The sequence below is a fragment of the Episyrphus balteatus genome, chromosome 1 (assembly GCF_945859705.1).
Source record: "Episyrphus balteatus chromosome 1, idEpiBalt1.1, whole genome shotgun sequence".
NCBI lineage: Eukaryota > Metazoa > Arthropoda > Insecta > Diptera > Syrphidae > Episyrphus > Episyrphus balteatus.
This window is the reverse complement of record NC_079134.1, coordinates 89,621,631-89,637,988: the sequence shown is the minus strand read 5'-3', so window position 1 is coordinate 89,637,988 and position 16,358 is coordinate 89,621,631. Positions and strand designations below refer to the sequence as shown.

At 30.6% G+C, this 16,358-nt stretch overlaps 1 protein-coding gene across 1 annotated transcript; it reads left to right on the top strand.

Moving 5' to 3' along the window:
• The first annotated feature begins 1,447 nt into the window (after window positions 1-1,447).
• Window positions 1,448-14,893, top strand: LOC129907426 (uncharacterized). Its single transcript, XM_055983640.1, has 3 exons — window positions 1,448-3,614; window positions 3,838-9,450; window positions 11,854-14,893. Exon 3 carries the CDS (start codon window positions 13,531-13,533, stop codon window positions 14,671-14,673), a length of 1,143 nt encoding a protein of 380 aa, XP_055839615.1. The 5' UTR covers window positions 1,448-3,614; window positions 3,838-9,450; window positions 11,854-13,530; the 3' UTR covers window positions 14,674-14,893.
• Window positions 14,894-16,358: the final 1,465 nt, after the last annotated feature.

Below are 16,358 nucleotides of genomic sequence, written 5' to 3'. Positions count from 1 at the left end.
AAAATTTATTGGCCTCCGTTTTTGAAATATTACCGTTATAAAATGCTAAAAAACGTCATTTTGGCTGTTTTCGAGGTTCTGGTTTTATGTGGGGTAATTCATTATAAACAAATTTGTAACGGTTATTATAAGAACAGACATTCTTCTTTCATTAAATGTTCCCGATATCTCTTTTATTGCTCGAGATATCTTAAGTTTCATTTTATAAGCCAAAGAGAAACTAAACTTAATCTAAAGTTTAAGGGACTGGTCACAGAATTTTTGCCACAAGAACCAAAATATACTTTTCTGAAGGTTTTCGAGTTGCTGAACTCCAATCCGGAATCGGAAAAATTCTATTAGCCTCCGTTCTTGAAATATAAGCGTTATAAAAAAAAACCTTTTTTTGCATTTTATAACGGTAATATTTCAAGAACGAAGGCTAATAGAATTTTTCTGACTTCAGATTCGGATTCAGCACCCCAAAAACCTTCAGAAAAGTATATTTTGATTCTTGTGGCAAAAAAAGTTTAATTTGGTTGGCCAGTGTTGTTTCTGATTCAAAGACTGCTACTTAAATTTTAAATATCTCGGGCAATAAAAAAGATATCGGTAAGATTTAAACATTTTTTGAAAGAATTAAACTAGCTCTTATAGGCACCGTTACAAATTAATTCACAGTAAATTACTCCACATAAAAACATAACATCGAAAACAGCCAAAATGACGTTTTTTGGCATTTTCTAACGGTAATATTTCAAAAACGGAGGCCAATCAAATTTTTCTGAATTCAGATTCGGATTCAGCACCCCAAAAACTACTAGAAAAGTATATTTTGGTTCTTGTGGCAAAAACCTTGTTTACCAGTGTAATACAGTATTTATCTCATAAAACAAAAATTTAAAAAAATTGAATTCTCAAAGGGACATGTTGTTTTGCTTTTCGCTTCTGGAACAAACTTGACCAAATTTTTACGGACCTTCAACAGTTCCTTTGCGTTTCCCGGATTATTGAGATAAAAATTTGTGAGAATGTGGTCCATAAAACTTTGTTTTTGAATGGAAGAAGCATACTAATATGTTCCTTTGAGAATTCAATTTTTTTTAATTTTTGTTTTATGAGATAAATACTGTATTATCTTCCCATAAACATGGTAAAATTGTCTCCTCCGAGCTCAATACTAAGGGTAACATTTGCTAACAAAGTTTTTGATGAAAGAATAGCATTTCCAAATTCAGACTCAATCCGCGATTTAAAGTGAATTCTTCAAAATGCGTAATTTTTTTTAGTGCATTTTTTCAGTTTTTGTCCATTTATGTTAAATTTTGAAGAGTACAATTATGTTTTTGTGTTTTCATAATTGGTAATTTTTAGTTTCCCGCAATAAATTCAGTTCTCCATAGATTTTTTAACAGACATACCGAAATTATGACTTGTTAAGTCCCCGATTTGTAAAAAATTGGGTAAAACGGCGGAACTTAACATTGAAATTAGTGCATCTTCCACTAATTTCAATGTTAAGTTCCGCCGTTTTACCCAATTTTTTACAAATCGGGGCCTTAACAAGTCTGTCAGTTTTATACGTGCTTGAAACACGTAAAATGCATTACCTTACCTTTACCTAAAAAATTAGTACTTCTTATACAAAATATGCAGCCTCGAAGCATAATACCAACTATATAACTGACATTGACCATCATGAGATTCACCATAATATACTTAATAAATTACCGTCAACTTCCTAATTTTATGTTTAACCGTTACAGATTATTCTCATCAGTAAATGTTCATTTTGTCAAAATACTGAATACAAAGTATTTTTCCGACCATTGTATAACCTCATTGCATCTGCCAGAAGAACACTGAAGAAGACAAGAATTCTTATATTCGAAAGTGGTATAATGTAAGTCCATGTAAAAAAAATATATTATATTGTTGTTTTTGATTGAATAATTTGATGTGCCTTATACCTACGGTGACCATATTTCTAGAAGCGAAACCTGGGACAGATAAAAAATTCGTTGGATCGTTTTGAAAATATTGATTTTTCACAAAAAAAATAAAAATTTTATTTTTTTAAAATGAGTTTTGATAATTTCCTTATTTTGATACGATGATTTCTTAAACGATTTGATGGGAGCGTTTTCATTGAAATCATTTAAGTCGTTTCCAAAATCAAGAAAGCGGATTTATAATAGGTACCTAACTTCTAAAAAAATATTTTTTCAATAAAAAAAAATACTTTTCCTGATATAGCTTTTCAACTCGACAAATACAAGCTGGAACTAAACAAAATGACAAAAAAATTTTAAAACTAAAGCCTAGTCTTGAAGTGAAATTGAAAATTTTCATATAAAACCAGCACGACGAAATACGAAAATTTAGTTTTTCGATGCACATTTACTATGCACATTTAACCACCGAAATTCTTTACTGTATTAGAATATTTGGAGAGTTTTCAATCGTTTTTCACTGACATTTAACTGTCCAAGTAATTTTTTGACTTTGGAGACTTATTAGAAAAACTTTTAATTTAAATCAACCAAAGACTGTTTTTTCTTGTTTTCGGTTCAAAGGTTTTAAAATTTTGAATAAATAACACTGTGTTCGAAAATGGAACTTTTTTTTTCCGACAGAGGGCTCTCATATCTACTGAAGATAATTCGAGTATGCTGAACACAATGGCGTTCTTAGTTTTTCTGGATTAGGTCAAATAAGGAAGATTTTTGCGTTTGAAATTTTGTTTGCACATGCCAAAACTGAGGGTATAAAACACCATATATTTTCCAATTTTTGATTTTTATCGATGAAAAATGATGGAAAATCTATTTTTTTTCCAAGTATTATTCGTACAAGAAGTTATTTGAAAAAAAAACTGTCGAATGACATTTTAAATCATTATTTTATGGCAAAAAAACGTCGATTTTTCTTCAATTTTTCTAATATTTTTCGTATTACTTAAATTAAAATGCAGCGATTTGATCTTGTATTTCAGGATAGAATATGGCTTTGTTTACAAATACGAATAGGCAGTGCCTACCTATCTACAATATTGGTTAAGCTTAAGAGTGAAAAAGTAGCAGTAAAACACTGTTTTTTTTTAATTTTTTAGTTTATAAAATAAAAAATTACAAAAAGTTTAAATGCAATACATATGTAGGGAAAGTGGGGGCAAAATCGTTTTCTTACTATGTTGTATGAAAAAAAAAATAATAATAAAACTGGCAAACCTTGCAATATGAAAAAGTGGCTTTTGGTATGATCGACCATGTCTGAAAGTATGAGCATGTTTGGTTGAAACGCCGAAACTCTTGTGATTTTTCAACAAATCGTTACCGTTTATGTTAAAAGTAAGTTGCACTTTTAACCGTGAGATAGTTAAAGTTTTTAACTTATTCTTTATAATGAAAGTTGATTATTCAAGAGTACTTTCTTGTGAAAGAATGAATTTTAAAGGTTTGAACCTTAAGTAAAAAACATATTCTAGAATATCAGGTAAGATCAAAAGGGGGCAAAACGCCCATGGGCTCAAGTAGCATAAAAACCCTCTTAAGAGAAACCCTCTTAAGAGAAAACCCCGCTTATCTGAAACACTTTTCTGATCTTTAAATATTTTCTTCAGTTAAACGGGGTTCGTTTAACCCTTAACTATAGTGGTGAAAATTTGTGGTGTTTTGAAATGATAAAATAAAATACAAAATTGAATTTTTTTATAAATTTTGTTTTTAAGCATCAAAAGATAACAATTTAAAAAAAAATAAAAAAATAAAAAAAAAAAAGAGAAAATTCATTTTCAACGGTTTTTATTAACTTTTTAAAAGTTGATGTGGGTCCCCTGGACCCACCACTATAGTTAAGGGTTAAGTCAAAAACCCCCGTAAGTTAAAGATGAACTGTGACGATCACAATTATGTGTTGTGTATGTGAGCTCATATAATGCAGATGGAAGTAATAGTAAATATGTTTTAATTTTAAAACAAATTGAAAAAAAAAATGATTTTTTGAACTTAAAAAAAATTAAATACAAATATTGATATCATGCCTGATTTTTTAATTAAATATCTACATCTACATATGTATAATATTCCAGAGTACTAACAAATAAAAGGTGTGTACAAAAAAATGTTGAGTTTTCGCATATATTTGTACCTTTATAGTTAAAAAATGTAAGAAAAAGTTAAAGAAAAGTCGACGTTTTTTGCCATAAAATAATGATTTAAATAGTTATTCGACAGATTTCTTCAAATAACTTCTTTTACGAATAATACTTCCAAAAAAAATAAATTTCGCGTCATTTTTCATCGATAAAAAATAAAAAATTGGAAAATATATGGTGTTTTATACCCTCAGTTTTGGCATGTGCAAACAAAATTTCAAACGCAAAAATCTTTCTTATTTGACCTAATCCAGAAAAACTAAGAACGCCATTGTGTTCAGCATACTCGAATTATCTTTAGTAGACATAAGAGCCCTCTGTCGGTTTTTTGAACTATCACAGTGTAATCATTTTTATCAAAAAAAAACCGACTTCCATGGATCGAAACTAGGTTTTATGGTTTTCTCATAGATTCTATAGCCAGAACTGGACCACACTGCAAGCATCAGCTTTCCAATACAAAACCACACTGCAAGCACCAGCTTTCCAATACAAAAAAAATTGGTTCACTCCGTCCAAAGTTATGAGTTAACAAACATAAAAAATAAATAAAAAAAAAATACAGACGAATTGAATACCTCCTCCTTTTTGGAAGTCGGTAAAAAAAATCAGAAAATGTGCAAATACGGGATAATCAGGGGCAAATTCCAAAATACGGGACACTTATACGTCCCGGGTTTCTTAAATAAAAACCCGGCTAAATATAATAAGCTCATTGAATTCTGATCTTTATAGCATTGTCCAATGGGGAATACAAAATCGCGTAGAATTTAATGCTGCAAAAAATACTACTGTTTACTTTTATTAAAGCGAAACCTTCCTGCCAAGCCACTTTCCATGAGTGGTACTTGCATCGAGAAAACTGACCAGCTTTCCGTTCTCGGTATGTGCATTAGAAACCACCTCCTGTCGAACGAACACAGTTTTTACACCGCCGAGAAATGTTTAGGTTTCCTCGGAAGATGCAAGAAAATTCTCTCCCCGTCTGATCTAACAGTTTTTCATAAGGTATAAATATTCGTCCAAAGCTTGAGTGTAACTCCCACGCTCTTTCCAAAAACATATAACATTTTTAGATTTTAGACTTTTTTCTTCACGGTTATTACACATTTTTAAGTTTTACTTTTTCGGACTTACCGCGATTTAATTTGTTTATTAAACGAAATGAATCGATTAAAATTTCCCGACGTTTCGACAGGGTTACACTTGTCGTGGTCACGGGTTGACTGTTGGTTTGTGGGTGGTTGTTGTTTTTTCTTTTTTCTCTATTCTCTATTCTCTCGCTTCTTGTTGTCTTGTGCGGAGATTGTACCGGTGCGTTGTTTGTGCATAGATTGGAGCTTGTTGTTGCAATTGTTGTGATTGTTGTTGTTGTTGTGAATTCACGTAATCTTGTGAACAAACAAAACTAATAACATCAGCCTGCAGATTATTTTGATTTTTATTTTTGTTTTTTTGTGTGTTTTCTGTTAAGTTTTATTGTGGTAAGCAGTGGATCCCAAGCAGAAGAGAGATTAAAACTTTGGTCGCGGTTGAAATTTGAATGCATTTTAATTTCAATTGCTTCTCTTACCGATCTGGGTACATAGTAACGTTCGGCGGAGATGGATTTAGCTAGATCAAATCTGATAAAGTGATCATCATTATAAGCCAAATGCTCACAAATAGCTGATTTTGTCACTTCGTTCTTTTGAATTGATATTATATGTTCCTTCAACCTACCCTTCAAGCAAACAGGTCCGACCTCGGTCCGAATCCGCTCCGCCTGAGGCGGAGCTGAGTCCGACTTCGGATCAGAAACTGGTCCGAAGGCGGCTCAAATTAGTATGGAAATTATAATCACCGCGAAGTCGATTGCATATGTATTGGTGTGGTTAAAATCTCCATTCCGAGAAAACGGAGCCGAAGGCGGACCTGAGCCGGAGCAGCGAAAACCTACCAGAAAGAGGAATAAGAAGGGGATGACATTTCGCATTTGCGACCAAAAAAAGAACAAGATTTATTTTTTTTTTTCACTGAAACTGTTTTATTTTTTATTTTATTTTGGCAAACGAAATTTTCACAATAAATACAATATGAAATACAATACATTTTTTTTCATTTTATTTCATTTGATGCTGCTGCTGTTGTTGGTGTTTTTTTAGATACCCAATCGCATGTTTCACCTTCTAGATTTTTCTTCATCATTAGAGATTTCATCTACAACACAAGAAGAAACAACATTTTAACCCAAACACTTTGAGCGATATATAATATATATATTGTTTATAATTTAATAAAATTGTTTATAATTAATAAATAACATTATACAAACAACGACACGAGACACGACGCGACCAAACACTTCAACAAAAAATAACAAAATGACGCTTTGGCTCTTGTTGGCCTTGTCTTTCTTTTCCTTTTCTCATTTTTCACCACGATTCTCGTTCGACTTTGTGTTCATACACAAGTGTGTGAGTGCAAGCCCGATTTTCGCGGTCTGAGGTCGGAGTTTCTTTGTTGAACTCAGTTTTCTTGCTTGAAGGGTAGTAGGATTCGTTCGTTTTGTTTCACCAATGTATGAGGAGCCACAGCTACAAGGAACAGAGTACATTCCAGGATTTTGAAATTGAATTTTATCTTTTGGGGATCTTAAAAGTTGGCGAATTTTTGCTGGTGGTTTGAAAACAGCTTTTATGCCATGTTTCGATAAAATTCTTCCTATTGCTTCGGAAACTCCTTTTCTGTACGGAAGAAAGGCGCGTTTTTCACTCAGTTGCGCTATGGTTTCGCCCATACGACAAAAATAAAAAAAATAAGGTATTTTTTTTTCTCTAAAGTGGCTTTTTCCAATAGATAACAGTTCAACATTTACTGTTACACATATTATGTCCTACAAGGGAAGTGATATCTGTTTTGTTTTAGCTTTCAAAGTGAGCTGACAATCCGATTTTCTTGAAAACAGGTGTTAGTAAAATTGATAAAATTCAACTATTTTTATTTTTTATAAAAGTGAAATTATTATTAGTTTTTTGAAATGGAATTTCAGAAGGAAGGTGTGTAGATTATTTTATTTACTTTTTTGTGAAATTTTGATGTTTAATTTTGTATTTATGTTAGTAGAGCCATGTACTGTTTCAGTGTTTTTTCTATTTTTGTCAATTTTCAAGTAAACTTTTAAAATAGTTCTTAACCTAACTTAGGCTAAAAAATGTGTTTGTTATAAAGAGTGATGTGTCAGCTTTAAGAAAAACATAATCTTAACACCCACAATCGACCACAAGTAGCGCAATTGAAGTGTTGTATGTTTTGAGCCTTTTTGAGCCGTTTTGATTTTTGGGCAGCAAAAATTGGCGAGAAAGTAGAAATTTAATTTTGAAAATGTAATATAATATTGAAAATTTTACTATTATATTATTTATGCATTCTATTTTAATTTATGTGGATTCTTATTTTTTTTTAATATAATAATTACTTTTTCAGTTTGATTTTGAAAAAAAAAACTGAATTTACTATTAAAAAAAAAATAAATGAAAACAAAAACAGAACGACTTTTCAATGAGCAAAAACTAACATGTCAGTGGGTGTGTTTGGTGTGGTGATTTATTTTGCAACTTTATACTATGCCTGAAAGTTTCATCCCTATTGAACAAGTGGTTCAGAAGTTATTGAATTATGACGCCATCTCCATACAACGTAAACAACTGTGAGTTGTGGTGGATTTTTTTAAACATTTCTTTCTTTCGGTTTCCAGGAGCGTTGTTTGGAATTGTGACCATTTTTCAAAAGAGCGGCGGCAACGTATTTTAATTCTTCTTTAAGATGTTCACCATCACAGATTGAATATGCTCTATTTACAAGAGTAGATACCAAAGACGTAAAATTTGATGGAGGGTGGTGAGAAGCGGCATGTAGATATCGGTCGGTATGGGTATTTTTTCTATATACCGTATGCCCTATGCTTCCATCTTGCTTTTTAATTATTTTGATATCTAAAAATGCCAAAGCGTTTTCATGTTCCACTTCCATAGTAAATTTAATTTTTGGATGAGTAGAATTTAAATGGTTGAAAAATATGTCAACATCATTTTTGTTGAGAATACAAAAAGTATCGTCAACATACCTTTTCCAAAAAACGCTCCTGGAAACCGAAAGAAAGAAATGTTTTAAAAAATTCACCACAACTGATTGAAAAACGCGCCTTTCTTCCGTACAGAAAAGGAGTTTCCGAAGCAATAGGAAGAATTTTATCGAAACATGGCATAAAAGCTGTTTTCAAACCACCAGCAAAAATTCGCCAACTTTTAAAAAATCAGCTATTTGTGAGCATTTGGCTTATAATGATGATCACTTTATCAGATTTGATCTAGCTAAATCCATCTCCGCCGAACGTTACTATGTACCCAGATTGGTAAGAGAAGCAATTGAAATTAAAATGCATTCAAATTTCAACCGCGACCAAAGTTTTAATCTCTCTTCTGCTTGGGATCCACTGCTTAACACAATACAGCTTAACAGAAAACACACAAAAAACAAAAACAAAAATCAAAACAATCTGCAGGCTGATGTTATTAGTTTTGCTTGTTCACAAGATTACGTGAATTCACAACAACAACAACAACAATCACAAAAATTGCAACAACAAGCTCCAATCAATGCACAAACAACGCACCGGTACAATCTCCGCACAAGACAATAAGAAGCGAAAGCATAGAGAAAAAAGAAAAAACAACAACCACCCACAAACCAACAGTCAACCCGTGACCACGACAAGTGTAAGCCTGTCGAAACGTCGGGAAATTTAAATCGATTCATTTCGTTTAATAAACAAATTAAATCGCGGTAATTCCGAAAAATTAAAACTTAAAAAACGTATAACATATTGAGAATTGTTAAAAAATGAAAAATAACCTACACTTTGTAATATGTAGTTATTTTTTCATCTGTGTTAGTAATGTCCACGAGTATTTTTCTTGATATAACTAATTTGTATGAACTAAAGTGGGAGACGATCTCATCTTCAATATAAAATAGACTTTGTTCATCAATTTTTATGGCATTCGTTCAATTTGGGTTTAGTACCTTTTTCAATTTTATTACTGTTCAGTTGTTGTATATGTTATTTTGTGTCTTAAGTAACCTGGGAATATTGTTTGTAAATTCTTTGTATTTTCCTAAAAATATTTGGTTCTTAAATGTGGTGTTAATAGCTTTTGATACAACTTCAATTGTTTTAACAGGACTACTTTCTGCTGAATGTGCAGATAACTGTGTTGAACTATTTAAAGACTGTGTTCTGGAAAGAGCAACTGCTACTACATTTTGATGACCAGGTTTGTACATCAACTTTGCACCGTATTCTTCTATAAGATTTTTCCATTTTTTCAATTTTGCATTTTGGTTCTTTTCAGATGTTGCGAATATTAATGTATAAATCGTTAGATAAGAGGTGCGTTCTTTTTCTAACAATAGTTAACTATTTTTTACTATCGTTAACTTTTATAGTTCCTAAACTACAAAATAGTTACGATTTTTAACTATTTGACAGATGAACATCGTTCCTAAACTCGTTCTGAAGTGTCAAATAGTTACAAATCGTAACTATTTCCAACTCACCTCCATGATATGAGTTGAACATTCATGAGATTGTTGATGTGTCAAAGTGGATGTTTTGTTTTCAAAACGAACACAAAGATTTTTTTCTTTTGAAATAAGCGGAAAAAATGAAAATAAAAAGAGATTTTTGTAATTTTATGATGAAAGAGAATTTATTTTGATTAAAAAACACAATTTTTTGTTTCAATTATGCAAATAAAAGTATTCTCAAAACAATTTTGTTTGATGGTTTGACAGTTTAACAATATCTTACAATAAATCGTTCCTAAATGATTTGTAAAAAACCCTACAATTTCTAACAATGACACATCAACAATATTTTTTGACATAACAGTCATAGTTGACTATTGTTAGAACGCAGCTCAGCTATACGGTAAAGGTGATTTCTTAATTTCTGAAGTGCCCATATAATCGCTAATAGTTCTTTTTCATTTGTTGTCTGTTGTCAACTCGAATGGTTTATCAAAATTTGGTTGGAATAATTCTACTTGTTCTTTTAATTTATCTTTTAAATTCTGGACAGCTTCTACTGCTGCAGAGTCTTAATTTAATTTCACTTTAGCACTCATATTTTTACTTATCATACCATTTTCCCCTTTCAAATGAACTATTAATGGTTTTGCTATGTTGGCAAATCCTTCTATGAATTTCCTTTAATAACTAGCTAATCCGAGAAATGAACGTAATTCTTTGAGTGTGGTTTGTAGAGGATAGGTACTCTTGAATAGTCTCAACTTTCGTGGGATCCACCACTACTCTATTATGTTTTATCATATGTCCTAAGTATTCTACAGAATCTTTAAAGAAATGATATTTGTCATACGATATTTTCATATTTGCATCGTGGAGAGCGTTAATTATGAGAACGCCATCTATGTTTACATAAGAAAATTTTCCAAATGTCATCAATATACAGTTGTGTTCAAAATAATAGTAGTGCCTGCAACAAAATAACATTTATTATAATTACGGTGCTTCTACGGTTAAAAATTTAATTACTCTGATGTCAAAGTTTGTAACGGTCAATTACTAATAAATGCATCGTTGTTTTAAAATGAAAAAGAAGGTGCCAAATAATTTGTAGGTTGACCTTTGGTTGTTCTTTCTAATTTGACCTGTTCAAAATAATAATAATAGTTAAAGTTATTTTTGAAGAATTTAAAAGCGGTTTATACACTCAAAAAAAAAAAAAAACTGGTACCGTTGACCAGATTTTCCGCTTAATTTATCCAGAAAAAGTGGTTTTTAGATTCCTACCAGGCTTTTCTGGTAAATTTTACCAGGAGATTTTTCGAAGAATTCCTGGTAAAATACACCAGATTTCTGGTAGAATATACCAGGAGAGTTTTTTTTCTTGGTAAAAATTATACCGGGAAGAATTTTTTTTTTTCCTGGTAGAATTTTCCCCAGTATTCCTGGTAAAAATGGACCAGAATTCTGGTAGAATATACCAGGAATATTTTTTTTCCTGGTAAAATTTTACCAGAATTCTGGTACAATATACCAGGAATATTTTTTTTTCCTGGTAAAAATGTAGGTACCAGAATTCTGGTAGAATATACCAGGAATATTTTTTTTTTCTGGTAAAAATGTATCAGAATTCTGGTAGAATATACCAGGAATATTTTTTTTCCTGGTAAAAATTTATCAGAATTCTGGTAGCTTATACCATGAAAAATTTTTTTTCCTGGTAGAATCGACCAGTACCTACTTTGGTAGAATATCAGGAATATTTTCCTGGTAAAATCCACCAAAACTTTGATACTTCCTAGGGAGAGAATGGTTATTTATTTAGAATTTGTCTGTTTTGCTTACCATTAGATTCAAGAAACTCTGAAAAAACTAAAAAAAGTCCAATTATAAAAATGTCCATAAAGTCGCAATCGAAAAATCCAAAAACCAATCCATAAAATTAAAGAAAACAAGCCTTTTTATAATTTAAAAAAACAATAACTTATTTTATTCAAATAAATTAAATAACATAAAAAAGATAACTTAAATTAAATAACATAAGATAGTTCACTTAAATTAAATATCATAAAATATGTTAACTTACATACAATATTTACAAAATAATAAAAGTTATCTCACTGTGACATTTTTCGAATTTTGACTTTCAGTTGAGTTGAGGAATCGCAAAAGGCTGATGAATGTTGTAGCTGGTAGTTTTTCAGATGTCTAGCTATGATTGTTAAAATTTTGTAATTTTCTTGGAACCTGTTGGGAAGGAGAATAAATGTTAGTTAAATTTTCTATCTCAAAATTAATAAAAATTAAAATAAGATGTATCAATTTGATTTAAAAAGATACAAGAATGAAATTCAAATAAAATAAAGTAGGTAAGTAAAAGAGTAGGAAAAAGAAAATTTCTTTAGCAACTGCACTTAATTATTTTTAATTAATTTAGATTAAATTAACAAGAATGTGTTATATGTTACAAGTTTTGCTTAAGTAGCACTAAGTTTCATAGTCAAAAATCAAAATAAAAAGTTAACTATTCTCAAAGCTAATGTTGAAAATTTTGCTTTAAGACGATACAAAAAAGAAAATTTCAATAAAACGATGCTATTTATTTTTATAAAATTAGTTTTTGGCTAGTTCTAGTAGTATGTATAAATTTTTTTTTCGTATCTATCTATTAAAAGGGTTTTACTTACTGTTTCAAAGTCAGATCTATCACTTTGAATTTTGCTTTAAAACGATACAAGAGATTTCTTCCTTTCATGAAATTAAGTAAGAACGTGAGTAAAAAAAAGTAAGTTATTTAAGCAAAACTTTACTGAATTATTTTTTAATTAATTGAGATTAAACTAACAAGAAATTGTTATATGTTACAAGTTTTCTCAAGTAGCACTTAGTTCCATAGTCAAAATAAAAAGTTAACTATTCTAAATCAAAGTGAATACTTAGAACTTTGCTTTAAAACTATAGAAAACCCAAAATTCTAACAAACGGATGTTACTTCGTGCCTTTATCTGTTAAAAATTATTCAGTCTGCTCTTGCATCTCTTTTTTACCATAAGGTAGATATTATAAAAATGTAAGTTTAAAATTGGGAATGAAAAAACGAAAAAACAAAAACAATTCTACAAAAAAACTGTGTCTTTTGCAATTCGACAATATTACTTTAGATTTGAGAATGCGGATGGAAATAAACATAGTTTTATAGATACCACCTGTTTAATTATCTATTTATACATCATTGTACTAACGTTTAAATATAGATAATATTTTATGACCATAGGGATGTTATGTACATATTTAGGTTCAAAGTGGATGGCGACAGTATATGGCATAGATCCTTTGTATACATGATTCACACAGATTGTGTTTATGACTCACATCTGTGTGGATCATGTTACAAACAAATATTTCTCTGTTTCACACCGCCGCCGTTATCCAGTTTGTTATCTATGTAAATATTCTTATCTGTAGAAGTAAGTTAGACATAAGACATAGCTGTAATGTAGTTTAAATTTACTTCAATAAAATAGTTCGTTTCTTATATTCAGAATGGAATGTTGTGTTTTGCTATTTCGTTTGAGAATTATTCATGGTGACCCCTGAGTGATTGTTCATGTTCTATTTTAATTTAAAAATTAAATTAATTTAAAAATTAAATTATAAAAAAAAAGTGAGTGATTATTGAAAAGTATGGAGGATGGTAAGTATTCCATGTATCACAAAAATCCTTCTGTGAAAACAAACTTCAAACTTAAACTCTCAAATTTTGAGGACTGTATAACAGACTTCAAAAACGAAGCCTTAACACTTGAGAAAATTCACCTCAAAGGCCAATGCGTTCAAAATTTACCTTTGGCAAAAGCAGAGAAAGATTTGAATTGAATACTTCTCTTGTATCAACGACAGATAGTTCGTCAAATGGCGAGTGTTGGTACGTTAACTTTACGTTTAATTCAACAGCGATGCTCCCAAATGTTCTAGATGAGTGTAAGCTTCCGAAACATATTAAAAAGAGTTTTTCTCAAGAGTCATTGGAAAATGATCTTGGCTTAGAAATTCGCGAAAGCCCTACAAGAGAAAGGGATTTTGTGTTCGAAACTCGCCAAACCAAGCTCTTAGATATTTTAGGAGTGCAAAGGAAACAGGTTCCTTTGCAGGAAAGTTTAAATGAAATGCATGCCATAGAAGGCATTGACATAGAAAAGCCTATTTTAAAGGCACCTCTACATTCAATAGAAAATTGCGTTCTACCAGTTTCTAACTATGAGGATTCTGATAAAGAAGAAATTGTTAAATTCGAAAACGTAGATTCTCCTTTGATTTGTTCTAAAAGAAAACAAATTATGATCTGCAGTAATCCAAGTGAGACTCAAGATCAAAAAATTTCAGAACTAAATCAGAGTTTTTATGAAAAGGAACTTGATGTGATTCCTCATCCATTAGCAGTAGAAATAGGTTCTTACTGCTTGAGTTCTCATGAAAAAGATCGTATATTCGGTGTTTCAATGGAGACTCAAACTCCAAAATTAATGGGAACATTTCTTAATTCCCTTAGTAGTTATATGATAAAGGAAGTCAAGGACTCCGAGGAACAAGAAGTAAAGGAAACCCTAAGTGTTCCAAATTCTAAAGTTTATCTCCGCAAAGGATTCTTTAAGAATAAACACAGAAAAACGGTGAAAACAAAATATGATGTGTTTAAAGAGTATTTTTTTGATAATATTGATCAAAACCTTCAATTTCTGTTTAAAATAAATTTAAAACATAAAATAAACATTAAAATCTCCAATTTTGCAAGAGTTGGTGTTTGTAAATACTGCTTAAAAAGTCTTTCCTACACTAACCTTTTTTATTCGAAAATAAATGAAGATCTTCGTATTCTGTCAAGATTTCTAAACAATATTTTGGTATGTCCAAGGAAATCATTATGGAATGGAAATTATTGTTGTACGATAATAGTTATTTGCTTGTTGTGATTTTAAATCTTTCCTTTATCTTAAAATTATAAAATGGCTTACTATACGTGGAAAATATTGTACTAATAAATCGAACAATAAAGTAGGAATACGAGTATGTCCTCAAAATAATTTTAATAATTTTCTTAAAGGTGTTTTTCTAAATTTCAAAATACTTATTTTAATTTCAGGCTTCCAAAGAATGCTTACTGTTTATTTTAAATCATGTATTAATATACATTTCTACTTTTCAGGATCCCAAGCGCAGTGTAGAAGCATTGAACTTGAAACAGGAAAGTTCATAGTAACACATAGTAGTAAATTAATGACACTTTGTCGTTTTATTTAAATGAAACTAATTCATTTCAAAAAATTATTTTTACCTATGCCCTGGGAAAGTGGCAGGGTATCAAAGAAAATCTTTGGCAAAAGTGGCCTTTATCGCGTACTAGACGCAAGGACAAGCAATGGGATTTCGATAAAGTCGTTTTACATTGTTTGTCCTTTATTTTAAATTGCATAGAAGTAAGATATATGACTATCTAAAATTAGTTTACTTATTTAGGTACTTAAATATAGTCTTAAAAATAGATTAATCGTTTTTGTTGAGATGCTTATTTCTTTCTTTATATTATTGCAAAAATTAATAATGAAACAAAATAAATGATTCATTAATGTTAAAAAATTAAATTGATCTAGTAAAAAATATTGTCTTAATCATCTTTTTAATTAAAACTTCATGGTATTTTTTTACATCAACTAACATATTCAAGAGAATTTATTATTCATAACTTTAATTGCATATTATATACAAAACTTTTGTTAAAGTTAATTAAATGGTAATTTTAAGGCGATGAAGATGCTATATGGAATTTGATTGGGGAAAAAGGATTTGGTAAACTTCTGAGAATTGTTATGATGGAACCAATATTGGACACGTTGATGTATGCACGGTGGACTTCTTAAAGCTCATACAAGAATTATCGAATGAACTTCAAACAATTTCAATTCGACTTAGTCGACTTTTCATGAGTATCCAAGGAATGCATTTAAGGACTCGACCAACAAACTTGCAAGTTAAATTGTATTGCAGATAGCGACTGATGTGACACAAATCTTTCAATTCAAATAGAAAAATCCTGCAAATAATATTTGCTATCGAGATCAATTTGATGGATGCTGGTGTTATTCCTTACTACCATCAAAAACGTAATCGTCGTGAATGGTGATGGAAATACTGACTAATGGAAGAAATATTGGTCAGATCAATGACAAAGAAAAAGTATGAAGCCAAGCTGTTTTTCTTTTTATAACTCGAAGCTGCGCTATGTCCAGGAAAATGAGAGTTTCATTTTACCGTGCATCTTACAATAGAATTTGTCGTAGCAGCAAATTATTGAAAATTGATTTTCGTCTCTTTATAAAGATCAAAAATTCACTATGAATCTCCAACGATCCACACATATTAAGTCTGGGGGCCTATTACGTAAAACGATGATCGTTTAAATCGGCTCGTTATCGTTGAAAAGCGACTCCGTAAAACGATTATCGTATAAAAACGATGACACGCGACTGCGTAAAACGATAATCGTTCAAGGCTGAACGATACTCGTTTTTCAATACGACTGACATTTTGCTGTCGTTTGGCTTTCGTTTTGGTTTTGTTGTGGAAAATATTTTGTGTCTACTAGTGATATTCCTCTTGA